General features: G+C 40.7%; 1 protein-coding gene across 1 annotated transcript in view; it reads right to left on the reverse strand.

The window, feature by feature from the left end:
• Window positions 1-10106: 10106 nt before the first annotated feature.
• The window catches only part of ZFAND1 (zinc finger AN1-type containing 1), a 26236-nt gene continuing 19880 nt past the window's right edge, over window positions 10107-16462 (reverse strand). The window contains exons 6-8 of the mRNA XM_053713169.1: window positions 15036-15157; window positions 13573-13728; window positions 10107-10309 (exon numbers count right to left, since the gene is read on the reverse strand). Coding sequence (XP_053569144.1) covers window positions 10139-10309; window positions 13573-13728; window positions 15036-15157 — 449 coding nt within the window. The 3' untranslated portion in view covers window positions 10107-10138. The remainder of the gene's footprint in view (window positions 10310-13572; window positions 13729-15035; window positions 15158-16462) is intronic.

Here is a 16462-nt window from a genome sequence, read left to right on the forward strand (position 1 = left end):
CCTTTATCTATATATATACACACATAGATCATTTAAGTTAGATATAGATGTGTACAAAAAGCAATCCAGTAACAGCACTGTGTTCCAAATAAAAAGTTCCTTTATTGAGGTGACATGAGATACAGGAAAAAGTAAATTTATGCTTACCTGATAAATTGATTTCTTCTATGATACGACGAGTCCACGGATTCATCCTTTACTTGTGGGATATTATCCTCCTGCTAACAGGAAGTGGCAAAGAGCACCACAGCAGAGCTGTCTATATAGCTCCTCCCTTGACTCCACCCGCCAGTCATTCGACCGAAGGTATAGAAAGAAAAAGGAGAAACTAAAAGGTGCAGAGGTGACTGAAGTTTTAAATTAAAAAAAATATAATCTGTCTTAAATTGACAGGGCGGGCTGTGGACTTGTCGTATCATAGAAGAAATCAATTTATCAGGTAAGCATAAATTTACTTTTCTTCTATAAGATACGACAAGTCCACGGATTCATCCTTTACTTGTGGGATATTATCCTCCTGCTAACAGGAAGTGGCAAAGAGCACCACAGCAGAGCTGTCTATATAGCTCCTCCCTTGACTCCACCCGCCAGTCATTCGACCGAAGGTATAGAAAGAAAAAGGAGAAACTAAAAGGTGCAGAGGTGACTGAAGTTTTAAATAAAAAAAAATATAATCTGTCTTAAATTGACAGGGCGGGCTGTGGACTTGTCGTATCATAGAAGAAATCAATTTATCAGGTAAGCATAAATTTACTTTTCTTCTATAAGATACGACAAGTCCACGGATTCATCCTTTACTTGTGGGATACAATACCAAAGCTACAGGACACGGATGAACGGGAGGGACAAGACAGATGCCTAAACAGAAGGCACCACTGCTTGAAGAACTTTTCTCCCAAAAATAGCCTCCGAAGAAGCAAAAGTATCAAATTTGTAAAATTTGGAAAAGGTATGAAGTGAAGACCAAGTCGCAGCCTTACAAATCTGTTCAACAGAAGCATCATTTTTAAAAGCCCATGTGGAAGCCACCACTCTAGTAGAGTGAGCTGTAATTCTTTCAGGAGGCTGCTGTCCAGAAGTCTCGTATGCCAAACGGATGATGCTTTTCAGCCAAAAAGAAAGAGAGGTAGCCGTAGCTTTTTGACCTCTACGTTTTCCAGAATAGATAACAAACAGAGAAGATGTTTGACGGAAATCTTAAGTCGCAAAAGCACGAACCACTTCAAAGCACGAACCACGCCCAAGTTGTGCAACAGACGCTCCTTCTTAGAGGAAGGATTAGGACACAGGGAAGTAACAACAATTTCCTGAATAATATTCTTATTAGTAACAACCTTAGGAAGGAATCCAGGTTTGGTACGCAAAACCACCTTATCAGAATGGAAAACAAGATAAGGCGAGTCGCATTGCAATGCAGATAGTTCAGAAACTCTTCGAGCCGAAGAGATAGCAACTAAAAACAGAACTTTCCAAGATAGAAGCTTAATATCTATGGAATGCATAGGTTCAAACGGAACCCCTTGAAGAACTAAATTCAAACTCCATGGCGGAGCAACAGGTTTAAACACAAGCTTAATTCTAACCAAAGCCTGACAAAACGACTGAACGTCTGGAACATCTGACAGAAGCTTGTGCAGTAAAATTGACAAAGCAGATATCTGTCCCTTTAAGGAACTAGCTGATAACCCTTTCTCCAATCCTTCTTGGAGAAAGGACAAAATCCTAGGAATCCTGATCTTACTCCATGAGTAGCCTTTGTATTCACACCAATAAAGATATTTACGCCATATCTTATGGTAAATTTTCCTAGTGACAGGCTTTCGAGTCTGAATCAAGGTATCTATGACCGACTCAGAGAATCCCCGCTTAGATAAAATCAAGCGTTCAATCTCCAGGCAGTCAGCCACAGAGAAACGAGATTTGGATGCTGGAACGGACCTTGAATGAGAAGGTCCTGTCTCAGTGGCAGTGTCCACGGTGATAGAGATGACATTTCCACCAGGTCTGCATACCAAGTCCTGCGTGGCCACGCAGGTGCTATCAAAATCACCAAAGCCCTCTCCTGTTTGATTATGGCAATCAGACGAGGAAGGAGAGGAAATGGTGGAAACACATAAGCCAGGATGAACGACCAAGGTACTGCTAGAGCATCTATCAGTACTGCTTGAGGATCCCTTGATCTGGACCCATAACAAGGAAGTTTGGCATTCTGACGAGATGCCATCAGATCCAATTCTGGTGTGCCCCATTGATGAATCAATTGTGCAAACACCTCCAGATGAAGCTCCCACTGCCCCGGATGAAAAGTCTGACGACTTAGAAAATCCGCTTCCCAGTTCTCCACTCCTGGGATATAGATTGCTGATAGATGGCAAGAGTGATTCTCTGCCCATCTAATTATTTTGGAAACCTCTATCATCGCTAGAGAACTCTTTGTTCCCCCCTGATGATTGATATATGCTACAGTCGTGATATTGTCCGACTGGAATCTTATGAATCTGGCCAAAGCCAGCTGAGGCCACGCCTGAAGCGCGTTGAATATCGCTCTCAATTCTAGAATATTTATTGGAAGGAGAGCCTCCTCCTGAATCCACACCCTCTGTGCTTTCAGGGAATTCCAGACTGCACCCCAGCCCAATAGGCTGGCGTCCATCGTCACTATAACCCATGCTGGCCTGCGGAAACACATTCCCTGGGACAGATGATCCTGTGACAACCACCAAAGAAGAGAATCTCTGGTCTCTTGATCCAGATTTATCTGAGGAGATAAATTTGCACAATCCCCATTCCACTGTCTGAGCATGCATAGTTGCAGCGGTCTGAGATGCAAGCGAGCAAATGGAACTATGTCCATTGCCGCTACCATTAGTCCAATTACCTCCATACACTGAGCCACTGACGGCCGAGGAATGGAATGAAGCGCTCGGCAGGTGGTTAAGATCTTTGATTTTCTGACTTCCGTCAGAAAAATTTTCATGTCTACCGAATCTATCAGAGTTCCCAGGAATGGAACTCTTGTAAGAGGGATAAGTGAACTCTTCTTTACGTTCACCTTCCACCCGTGAGATCTCAGAAAAGCCAACACGATGTCCGTGTGAGATTTGGCTAGTTGGTAAGTTGACATCTGAATTAAGACATCGTCCAGATAAGGCGCCACTGCTATGCCCCGCGGCCTCAGAATCGCCAAGAGGGACCCTAGCACTTTTGTGAAAATTCTGGGAGCTGTGGCCAACCCGAAGGGAAGAGCCACAAACTGGTAATGCTTGTCCAGGAAGGCAAACCTGAGAAACTGGTGATGATCTTTGTGGATAGGGATGTGAAGATACGCATCCTTTAAATCCACGGTGGTCATATATTGACCCTCTTGGATCATTAGTAAAATAGTCCGAATGGTCTCCATCTTGAAGGATGGGACTCTGAGAAATTTGTTTAGGATCTTGAGATCTAAAATCGGTATGAAGGTTCCCTCTTTTTTGGGAACCACGAACAGATTGAAGTAAAACCCCTGCCCCTGTTCTGCTTTTGGAACTGGGCAGATTACACCCATAGTATATAGGTCTTCTATACAGCGTTAGAACGCCTCTTTTTTTGTCTGGTTTACAGACAACCATGAAAGATGAAATCTCCCCCTTGGAGGAGAATCTTTGAAGTCTAGAAGATACCCCCCCGGGTCACGATTTCTAAAGCCCAGGTGTGTCCTGAACGTCTCTTGCCCAAGCCTGAGCAAAGAGAGAAAGTCTGCCCCCTACTAGATCCGGTCCTGGATCGGGGGCTGCCCCTTCATGCTGTCTTGGTGGGAGCAGAGGGCTTCTTGGCCTGTTTACCCTTATTCCAGGTCTGGTTAGGTCTCCAGACTGACTTGGATTGAGCAAAATTCCCCTCCTGCTTTGCGGCAGGGGAGGAGGTATGGGGACCACCTTTGAAGTTTTGAAAGGAACGGAAATTATTTTGTTTGGTCCTCATCTTATTTGTCTTATCCTGAGGAAGGACATGGCCTTTTCCTCCAGTGATGTCGGAAATGATCTCTTTCAGTTCAGGCCCGAATAGGGTCTTACCCTTGAAAGGAATAGCTAAAAGTTTAGATTTTGATGACACATCAGCAGACCAGGACTTAAGCCATAACGCTCTACACGCTAAAATGTCAAAACCTGAATTCGTTGCCGCTAATTTAGCCAGTTGAAAAGCGGCATCTGTAATGAAAGAATTAGCTAGCTTGAGAGCCCTAATTCTATCCAGAATATCATCTAATGAGGTCTCAACCTTAAGAGCCTCCTCTAGAGCCTTGAACCAAAAAGCAGCTGCAGTAGTTACAGGAACAATGCACGCTACAGGTTGCAGAAGAAAACCCTGATTAATAAATATTTTCTTTAGAAGACCCTCTAATTTTTTATCCATAGGATCTTTGAAAGCACAACTGTCCTCAATAGGTATAGTTGTACGCTTAGCCAGGGTAGAAATAGCTCCCTCCACCTTAGGGACCGTCTGCCACGAATCCCGAATGGTGTCAGATATGGGAAACATTTTCTTAAAAGTAGGAGGGGGAGAGAACGGAATACCTGGTCTATCCCACTCCTTAGTAACAATGTCCGAAATCCTCTTAGGGACCGGAAAAACATTAGTGTAAGCAGGAACCTCTAGATATCTGTCCATTTTACACAATTTCTCTGGTGGAATTACAATAGGGTCACAATCATCCAGAGTCGCTAAAACCTCCCTGAGCAACAAGCGGAGGTGTTCTAGCTTAAACTTAAAAGCCGTCATATCTGAGTCTGTTTGAGGGAACATCTTTCCTGAATCAGAAAGCTCTCCCTCAGACAGCAATTCCCCCACCCCCAATTCAGAACATTGTGAGGGTACATCGGAGATGGCTAAAAAAACATCAGAGGGCTCAGCATTTACTCTCACACCGGACCTACTGCACTTCCCCTGCAACCCAGGCAGTTTAGATAAAACCTCAGTGAGGGTAGTAGACATAACTGCGGCCATATCTTGCAGGGTGAAAGAATTAGACGCACTAAGACTTGGCGTCGCTTGTGCGGGCGTTAAAGGTTGTGACACTTTGGGAGAATTAGATGGCATAACCTGATTCTCTTCTGACTGAGAATCATCCTGCAACATACTTGTATTACCTCTTTCACTTTACCCTTCCTAGTACTTAGAGTAGGCAAAGAGAATGACTGGGGGGTGGAGTCAAGGGAGGAGCCATATAGACAGCTCTGCTGTGGTGCTCTTTGCCACTTCCTGTTATCAGGAGGATAATATCCCACAAGTAAAGGATGAATCCATGGACTCGTATCTTATAGAAGAAAATAGCTATGTTTCAGGCCTGCTCAGCCCTTATTCATGCTATAATGCCAAAATATCTGCTTCCTTATATAGCACCTGTGTGTTTGTAATTAACTCTCTCTGGAGTTGAGATATACTGTATGTATAATATGGAAAAATAATTTTTTTCTGATTTATTTTGATTTTATATACAAAAGTTAAGGGGTGCAGGGTAATGATGTGGTTTTCAGAGGGGGTGCAAGGCCAGGGTATATGTTCCAATGCATAATGCAGGTAGGTGACAGAGGGTCTGCAGGGCTATAGGGTCTGAGGTCTCTTGTGTGCATATGACTTACAGGACATACAGGGTCAGGAGTATAATCAATAGTCTCATGTGGTTTGTGAATGTCAGTGGGGCCATAAACACAGGGGGTCTTTATGTGGAGATATGAATCTCAGAGAGGCTCCAGGTCAATTTAAAGTGAATGTAAAGTCACCACCCCCCGAGAACGCCACACTAATGTGCATAAAAAATAAGTTGAACTTTAATTCATCATTTTCCTTTGACCACTATATTTACGCCAAAAATTAATGTTTTATAAGTTATATCACCCTACGATTCCTCCGCCCGCCATCTTCGCTATTTGATTGACAGGTTAAGAAGCGCTCTTTTCCCAATCATCGATTCCACCACGGGGGGTTCAACCCTGTTTTCAAAACGTCACCGATTGTTAATGAGCATGCGTTAATCCTGAATGACGTCATAGAATCCTAATGCGCATGCGGGAAAGCCTTAATATTTATCTATGCTTAGATGCGCATTCACGCTTCCCGCATGCGCACTTTCAAGAAATCAATACCGCTGCGCTCAATGTATGAATAGTATTCAATGAATGTATTCATTCATTGAATACTATGTATCTAGTCTACGAAATCGGCTGTAAACGCATGCGCATTTGAGGGTGTCCACGGGAGCGTGCTTGAAGTATATGTATAGAGCGGGTGGGACCGCTCTATACGTCACACCAGGGAGAAGAAGGAAGTAACGGCTGGGAGGAGTTTGGGTTCATAACGGAATGAAGTTTGTCAGATAAATATATAAAGAATAGTTTATTTTTCTGGGGAAAAAAAGTGGTGGTTTAACTACTATGTACAAAAGAAAGCAGTTGATGGATTTGTTTACAGGAAAATTGACATTCACTTTAATATCATGCTTTTTGTGGCTATAGGGCTCACAAAAAACTGCATTATTTTGAGTGTGAAATGAGCTTTATTAAAAAGTGCACAAATCAAACAGGTTCAGTTAGAGAATATCACCACTGAAAAGTATAAAAATGGAAAATGAGATTAATAATTTAAGCTGTTTGGAAGTTATAGGGTTAATTAAGGAAATTATGTGGGTGACTGGCTTGTGCTAAGTATACTTAGGTGATTTACTTGATTGCCAGGAAGCAACTATACATGGAGGAGTGAAGAGGAAAGTCTATAATCAGTGTGAGCAGAGCCACAGAATGCAGCAGTACTAATAACTAACTGAAGTCCACTGTTTTAGCTGTGCTGTGGGAGGGGTAGAGTTTGGTGCACAGCATAACAGGAAGTAGCTAAATGAGAGACTGAAGAATTATGTGCTAGAGGAGTGAGGTGTGTGTATAGGGTAAATGTGAATGTCAGAAGACAAGAGATGCCAGTGGTGAGGTGATGCAGGGTTTAGTAAATTCTGCTGTGGTAAATGGCACTTGTTTTATGATGAAGTTATGCAATATGAAAAATAAAAATGGAGCTGAAACAATTTTGTGGCAATACTGAATGTGAAATAAACCCGAACAGTACCACATACTGGTCAACCTGAATAATATCTCAATGCTAAGAATTAAAGGGACACTGAGCCCAAATTTTTTTTTGTGATTCAGATAGAGCATGCAATTTTAAGCAACTTTCTAATTTACTCCTATTATCAAATTGTCTTCATTCTCTTGGTATCTTTATTTGAAATGCAAGAATGTAAGTTTAGATGCCGGCCCATTTTTGGTGAACAACCTGGGTTGTTCTTGCTGATTGGTGGATAAATTCATTAACCAATAAAAAAAGTGCTGTTCAGAGTTCTAAACCAAAAAAAAGCTTAGATGCCTTCTTTTTCAAATAAAGATAGCAAGAGAACGAAGAAAAATGGATAAAAGGAGTAAATTAGAAAGTTGCTTAAAATTGCATGCTCTATCTGAATCACGAAAGCAAACATTTGGGTTTAGTGTCCCTTTAAGGTAGTGCTCATGCAATTTTGTGCCTGCCTGGGCAAACTATGCAATGAAAATGGCAACAAACAATTTAATTACCTCATGTGTTTAAATAAAAAATACAAAGAGGGGGATTTTGAAAACAGAGACCCCCCTAAAAAAATCCCACATAAGTATTTTATCTATAGGAAAAATATATATTTGCAATAAGAGGGTTCCTTTAAAGGGACATTAACCACTTACCAATTGCTAGATAGAATAATGCATTCAAAGAAAAGTTTAGTCTGAGCATAACATGTAATGTATTTTTAAAAGTTGTGTGTAAGTGTGTTAAGTGTGCGCAAGAGGCACCAAGCTGCTCCAACCCTAAAGTCCCTCAAATTAGGGAAAAAAGATATGTGAAAGAATGAAAAAACAGGAGAAGCGCTAGTAAAAGCTAAAGGTGCTAAAATGAATAAAATAATTTGCTATGCAAACGAAATGAGATAAAATAAAATAAATTTACTTGCTTTGCAAATATAATTTAATCAAACAATCATAGAAGTACATATCCTGCAAAAATAAAATGAAAAAACATACAGGTATTTAAGAATCGGACGTCTCCGATATGTAAAAAACACAAATTTAAAATAAATGACTACTGTTGCCAATATAAACCTTGTCTCGATATTATGTGGAGGAAGTCCGCATAAAAACTAAAGTCCTCAGATGAGATCAAAAGAGAACCAGAGCCGGGTAAATGCAAACCCGTTTTTACCTTCAGGTGTACCGTCCGTGTATTAAGATTCACCTCCGTGAGGCGTATGCGTATCCCGTGACGTCACTGATCGGGAGGCGTCGTCTCTGTAAGGAAATCCTATTGGTCAGGATAACTTGACAGATGAACTATAGCGGCCGCTATATTGTAGATGTTGAACCCCGCTCTTAGTGCAGGATCGCACGCAGGGTCACAGTATATCCAGATTTCTCTTGTAGACCTTGTAGTGAACGGACTTTGATGTGTGACTTGAAACCGGCTTTAACTTAAGAGAATGGCCCTTCACAATGCAGTCCTCGTGTTCTCCGTGGGTAGCTGAAAAAACTTGTCACTCCAATAAAGTATTAAAGTCCTTATAGACAATATATGAAGTGTAAGGCAGCTGTAACTTTCATCAACGCGTTTCTCCCTCTTACAGGGCTTTCTCAGGGAAGGTGCAAATGCTTCCTTATAATCCCAAATACTTTTTCACTATAGGCCCCATATTCAGATGTAAAGACCAACCTTTTATCCTTATATCTTTGGTCATGTTGCACAGAAATCCTATCCAAATTAGCTACCAACTCTTACATTTCTCTATAGTTGGTAATGAATAACCCCTTTCTACATATTTAGCGGCCATTTGATTCAATTTAATGGCACATCTTTCTTTTACATTGCAAACAGTTCTAATGAATTGGCTTCTATGGTCAGAATTAAATAAGGTATCTGTATCTCCACATTTCATGTCACTAGTTACTTTATAAAAATCACCAGTATCTTTAAGATAAGATTTTTGTGTAGAAGCCAAAGGGTTAAGAATTTTATCGAGGAAAATAGCTATGTTTGAAAACATTGAATCTGTGCCTGTGACTTTGGGCCTACATGGGGGACCCTTTAGTTTTTGACTTTGGATAGGGTAAAAATCAGCCTGATCCCAGCCTTGCTCACGCACCCCCAGATCATCAGCAATCCTCAACCAAATTTCACAGTGGGTGTGAGACACTGTGGCTTATGGGCCTCTTCAGGTCTCCATCTAACCACTGGACGGGCTGAAAATTAGACTCATCAGAGAAGATAACCTGGAATCGGGCCAATTTATGTTTGTGAAGGACGCATGAATCAAGCCACGTACAAGGTTATTCTGGAAGAAAATGCCACACATCCAGGTCAACCAAGGTGTGGATGGAGGACCACTAGATCAAGTCCCTATGATTTCTGAACTCTGGCTAAGTTTAAACATTAGTATTTTGTTGTTTAAAAATGAATATTAACTTCAGCTGTTTCCGCGTGAGCCTTCTGGCTCGCCGGAAACAGAAGCTAAGAAGCAGCAGTCTTAAGACCGCTGCTCCTTAACTGGTCTGCCACCTCTGAGGCGGCGAACAGCAATCAGCCCGATTGGATACGTTTGATTGACACACCCTGAATCTGCAGGGGGCGGCATTGCCCAAGCAGTTCACCAGAACTGCTTGTGCAATGATAAATGCCAACAGAGTATGCTGTCGGCATTCAGCGATGTCGGGCTCAGCGGATCATGTCTGCCCAACATATGATAAATTGGCTACATAGTTTCTTATGATTCCATCAGGCAGATTATGTAACACTTGCATGTCCCAAAATGTTGGCTGAGAATCAATAACATACTTACTACAAATAAAAATATGGGTTTATATACAATATTTTTGTTTGTGCTTTTTTGTATGAGAGGGTGAAAAGTTCACAGTTGTTTTGTTTTTATTGGGGTAAAAACAATATCCTACAAATCTGAATGCCTAACCTGCTTATGTGCTGCTTTATATCAGGATATTACCAAACATTGCACCATAAGCATGTATGCTGCTTTTGATTGCTGGGGAAAAAAAAGCAAATGGTGGTAATTTTAAAAAGTATTTATTTTCCACAGATGTCACAATAGATAAGTGTTGGTATCTTCTATATTATGCGACTCGTTGTCAAGATATTCTACGATAATATTTCCACCGTTATACAAAGGGTTGCTGGGTCTGGAAAGCCACATTTCCAAAGTACTGTCCAGAGGTAAAGCCTCTCCTGTATCTACGTGGCACACTCTAAGTTTCTGTAGGTTTAAAAAAAAAAGTTAAAGGGATATTCAAGAAAAATGTAACTAACAGAATCTTAAGAGATATTTCAATTTACTTCTATTATCACATTAACTTTATTCTTTTGGTATCATTTGTTAAAAAGCATACCTGGTGTAGGCTCAGGAGCAGCAATGCACTGTTGGGAGCTAGTGGCTACACATATATGCTTCTTGTCATTGGCTCACCATATATGGTCAGTTAGCTCCCAGTAGTGAATTGCTAGCTAGCTTTAACTATGTATTTAACCCCTTTGCAAAACAACTATTTATAAACAAGCAACAGAACAATAATAAAAACAGAATTTATGCTTACCTGATAAATTACTTTCTCCAACGGTGTGTCCGGTCCACGGCGTCATCCTTACTTGTGGGATATCTCTTCCCCAACAGGAAATGGCAAAGAGTCCCAGCAAAGCTGGCCATATAGTCCCTCCTAGGCTCCGCCCACCCGTAATTCGACCGACGGACAGGAGGAAATATATATAGGAGAAACCATATGGTACCGTGGTGACTGTAGTTAGAGAAAATAATTCATCAGCCCTGATTAAAAAAACCAGGGCGGGCCGTGGACCGGACACACCGTTGGAGAAAGTAATTTATCAGGTAAGCATAAATTCTGTTTTCTCCAACATTGGTGTGTCCGGTCCACGGCGTCATCCTTACTTGTGGGAACCAATACCAAAGCTTTAGGACACGGATGAAGGGAGGGAGCAAATCAGGTTACCTAAACGGAAGGCACCACAGCTTGCAAAACCTTTCTCCCAAAAATAGCCTCCGAAGAAGCAAAAGTATCAAATTTGTAAAATTTAGCAAAAGTGTGCAGTGAAGACCAAGTCGCTGCCTTACATAACTGGTCAACAGAAGCCTCGTTCTTGAAGGCCCATGTGGAAGCCACAGCCCTAGTGGAGTGAGCTGTGATTCTTTCAGGAGGCTGCCGTCCGGCAGTCTCGTAAGCCAATCGGATAATGCTTTTAAGCCAAAAGGAAAGAGAGGTAGAAGTCGCTTTTTGACCTCTCCTTTTACCAGAATAAACGACAAACAAGGAAGATGTTTATCTGAAATCTTTAGTAGCCTCTAAATAGAACTTTAGAGCACGGACAACGTCCAAATTGTGTAACAAACGTTCCTTCTTTGAAACTGGATTCGGACACAAAGAAGGTACAACTATCTCCTGGTTAATATTTTTGTTAGAAACAACCTTAGGAAGAAAACCAGGCTTAGTACGCAAAACCACCTTATCTGCATGGAACACCAGATAGGGCGGAGAACACTGCAGAGCAGATAACTCTGAAACTCTTCTAGCAGAAGAAATTGCAACTAAAAACAAAACTTTCCAAGATAGTAACTTAATATCTATGGAATGTAAAGGTTCAAACGGAACCCCTTGAAGAACTGAAAGAACTAGATTTAGACTCCAGGGAGGAGTCAAAGGTCTGTAAACAGGCTTGATCCGAACCAAAGCCTGAACAAATGCTTGAACATCTGGCACAGCTGCCAGTCTTTTGTGTAGTAAGACAGATAAAGCAGAGATCTGTCCCTTTAGAGAACTTGCAGATAATCCTTTCTCCAAACCTTCTTGTAGAAAGGAGAGAATCTTAGGAATTTTTATCTTATTCCATGGAAATCCTTTGGATTCACACCAACAGATATATTTTTTCCATATCTTATGGTAAATTTTTCTAGTTACAGGTTTTCTGGCCTGAACCAGAGTATCTATAACAGAATCTGAAAATCCACGCTTTGATAGAATCAAGCGTTCAATCTCCAAGCCGTCAGTTGGAGGGAGACCAGATTTGGATGTTCGAATGGACCCTGAACAAGAAGGTCCTGTCTCAAAGGTAGCTTCCATGGTGGAGCCGATGACATATTCACCAGGTCTGCATACCAAGTCCTGCGTGGCCACGCAGGAGCTATCAAGATCACCGAGGCCCTCTCCTGATTGATCCTGGCTACCAGCCTGGGAATGAGAGGAAACGGTGGGAATACATAAGCTAGGTTGAAGGTCCAAGGTGCTACTAGTGCATCTACTAGAGTCGCCTTGGGATCCCTGGATCTGGACCCGTAGCAAGGGACCTTGAAGTTCTGACGAGACGCCATCAGATCCATGTCTGGAATGCCCCATAATTGAGTTATTTGGGCAAAGATTTCCGGATGGAGTTCCCACTCCCCCGTATGGAATGTCTGACGACTCAGAAAATCCGCTTCCCAATTTTCCACTCCTGGGATGTGGATCGCAGACAAGTGGCAGGAGTGATCCTCCGCCCATTGAATTATTTTGGTCACTTCTTTCATCGCCAGGGAACTTTTTGTTCCCCCTGATGATTGCTATATGCAACGGTCGTCATGTTGTCTGATTGAAACCTTATGAATTTGGCCTTTGCTAGTTGAGGCCAAGCTCTGAGAGCATTGAATATCGCTCTCAGTTCCAGAATGTTTATCGGGAGAAGAGACTCTTCCCGAGACCATAGTCCCTGAGCTTTCAGGGATTCCCAGACCGCGCCCCAGCCCACTAGACTGGCGTCGGTCGTGACAATGACCCACTCTGGTCGGCGGAAGCTCATTCCCTGGGATAGATGGTCCAGGGTCAGCCACCAACGGAGTGAATCTCTGGTCTTTTGATCTACTTGAATCATTGGAGACAAGTCTGTATAATCCCCATTCCACTGTTTGAGCATGCACAGTTGTAATGGTCTTAGATGAATTCGTGCAAAAGGAACTATGTCCATTGTTGCAACCATCAATCCTACTACTTCCATGCACTGCGCTATGGAAGGACGAGGAACAGAATGAAGCAATTGACAAGAGCTTAGAAGTTTTGATTTTCTGACCTCTGTCAGAAAAATCCTCATTTCTAAGGAATCTATTATTGTTCCCAAAAAAACTCTTAACCATCTCCGTGGAGATGTTGCCTGTGCAACGGCAAAGAGAATGACTGGGGTGGGCGGAGCCTAGGAGGGACTATATGGCCAGCTTTGCTGGGACTCTTTGCCATTTCCTGTTGGGGAAGAGAATATCCCACAAGTAAGGATGACGCCGTGGACCGGACACACCAATGTTGGAGAAATACTTTAGAGCATTAGAGTATTTTCTTTTTGCACTTTAATGTCCCTTTAAAGAGGTTTTTAAATATTTATCTGCTAGAAAATGACGCTCAGTGGAAACATTTAATTACTGGCCTTTTATAGTGGCAATGGGAGATAAAACCACTTATATGGCAAACAAACATATATAAAACTTACCTTGGCAGTGGATTTGTTGTTATCGTTCTTAAGGTTTGACAAAGAAGCTGCATAATCCACAACTTTGCCCATGCTCCACTGCTTGCAAAAGAACATAGGTTTACTTTTCTCTTTGTTGTCTTTGGGTAAGTAGACTTGAAGGTAGACCCTTTCTGACTGAAATAAAAGGAAAAAACTAACATTTTACTATGTATTGTGCTCCAAAGTAAAAAAATAACCAGATACATAAAATAACTTTGTGGAGAGAATTAATATTTTTTATACGTTGACCGCATAAAGGAAACAAACACCCCATTACATGCCACAAAATAGCAGGGGATAGAAGAATCATCACTTCTCATTGAGTATGACAGTCAGTAGCGGACCTAATCAATAGAGGGCCCCCCCTTAGGTAACTCAGTAATAAGCAGTAGGAACAATAAACATGGTGTTCTGTATAATGATTTTGAGGATAGATCTGCAAAGTGCCCTGCAGTAGGATTGTACACATTCTGCACACTCAGGCTGTTATGGCCCCCTCCAGCACTTGGGCCCTGGTGCCACTGCACCAATGAGAGTGACCAGCTGAGGACAACACATTGTCATCCCCACACATGCTATGTCATGTAATTTGCACTTTAAAGGATACTAAATTAAATGAATGGCTATTTTATAAATTGACACTTTAGGCAACAGTACACATACAATGTAAATATACCTACCATATCTTATCAATGTAAAATGCCTTGTCTAATAAATTAATGTTTTTCAACAATATATAACAGTCCCAATAACAGATCTATTAATCAGTACAAGCAGAAAAATACTTAGAAACAGCAATGTATGCAAAACATTTCTGTCATCTATAAGAAAACACAGCCTTTAAACACTAAGCCATTTTACCTGAAAAATATAAACTAAAAACTTGTTTAAATAGAAGCTCATATACAAGTATTAGTTGTACATCTCCTATTAATAGTAATTGGCTTATAAATTATTCCCTCTCAGGCTATATAACCACTTTAAGGAAGCACTTAACAACCAATGAGTTTAAAAACAGGACATACCTAAATTACCTATCAGCCAATAGCATTAGTAAGAAGTATTTATCAGCCAATAAGCATTAGTAGTAAGTACACAACTGATACATCTCTATGAATGAAATGAAATTTAAAACAACTTTTACATTTTTTATCATGGCAAACAAAAGTGTATCATACAATTGGTATAATTTGTTTGAGTACAGTGTCCCTTTAAAATGAAGCCAGTCATATTAGTGAAGTTGAAAAACACTGTAATAAGTAGTTCCATACTACAATGGCAAATAAAACATCTTAACCATTAAACTACATATACTGATGAGGCACAAAGATATACTCAACTAACAATAATACAGTCAAAGGGATCACGTCACAAAAAGATAACTGCCTATAATAAATATAGGGTATATTTTCCTAAAACATAGTGTTGTAATGAGTTCCCACCTGTGGCAATCCCTTATCCCCAAGAGCATGCAGCTTAAGCTTCATCAGAACAACCTTTGCCGCTGTTTCACTGTTTTTTGCTCCTTTTCTAACTTTGCTGGGTGGTGCTGATTTTTTGGAATCTGAGAAGGATAAAGTCATAAATTAGACGTTTCCCAATGGTTTGGTAGTTCAGAGAAACAGTACTTGAATTAAATGGCTGTCAAGTCATTTTTCTTTCTTACATCTAAAGAAGTCTTTTCAAAATGTTTTTTTCTCCTTTTTCTTTGCAAAATGTATTCAACTTTAAAGAGAATTTTTGTTTTCAGTTTTTAGAAGCCGGCTTCATCTGTCCTGTTGATAATCGTATGTAAAGGTGGTTTACAGCTTACTATAACTCACAGCCAGGGCCCTTTACCATTTTTGTAAATGTCTACTAATTATTGTACTCCGCAACTGTATACTTTATGTTACAAAGCTCCGTAACACGTTGGTGCTTTATAAATAAACAACAACAACAATAATATTACATTAAACCTTTCCCGTCGGGGCCTATTTTTTCCGATGTAAACAAATAAGATAAAATTTAAATCACGCGATCGTTCATGTGATTGCGTGATTTTAATGATGGGATCGGGTCAGGGCGGAGTGCCTATGATGCTAGGCACGCCCTCCAGCCCGCAATCCCAGTTAGGAAGCAATTATGGCTTTAGCACAGCCAAACGGCTAGGACGTTCCATGCCGTCCTAACGGCGCTAAAGTTCAGCGCAGTTAGGATGGCATGGAATGTCCTAAGGGCGCAAAGGGGTTAATAAAGCGGTATGATTTGTCTGTGAATTTGACTTTGATTCTAACTACATGTGTATAAATATATATATATATATATATATATATATATATATATATATATATATATATATATATACACACACACATATATATATATATATATATATATATATATATATATATATATATATATATATATATATATATATATACATACATACAAATACACACAGTAGAGTGCAAAGTCTGAGTCCACTTACAAAATCTTTTATTTCAGCATCTTCAAAATAAAAATAGTTTGACAAAATATAAGTGTTTTATTATCGAGAATACACAATTTCCTCTATTAAAACATGTTTGTTAGTACATAGTGAAAATAAACAAATATCAATATTTGGTATTGAGGAGGCAAGAGGTTGCATGGAGCAGGGAGGACAAAAGAGGTTGCAGGGAGGACAAAAGAGGTTGCATGGAGCAGGGAGGACAAAGGAGGTTGCATAGAACAGCAAGGACAAAGGAGGTTGCATGGAGCAGGGAGGACAAAGGAGGTTGCATGGAGCAGGGAGGACAAAAGAGGTTGCATGGAACAGGGAGGGCAAAAGAGGTTGCATGGAACAGGGAGGGCAAAAGAGGTTGCATGGAGCAGGGAGGGCAAAAGA

Source organism: Bombina bombina, chromosome 5 (assembly GCF_027579735.1).
Source record: "Bombina bombina isolate aBomBom1 chromosome 5, aBomBom1.pri, whole genome shotgun sequence".
In the NCBI taxonomy this organism is placed as follows: Eukaryota; Metazoa; Chordata; class Amphibia; order Anura; family Bombinatoridae; genus Bombina; species Bombina bombina.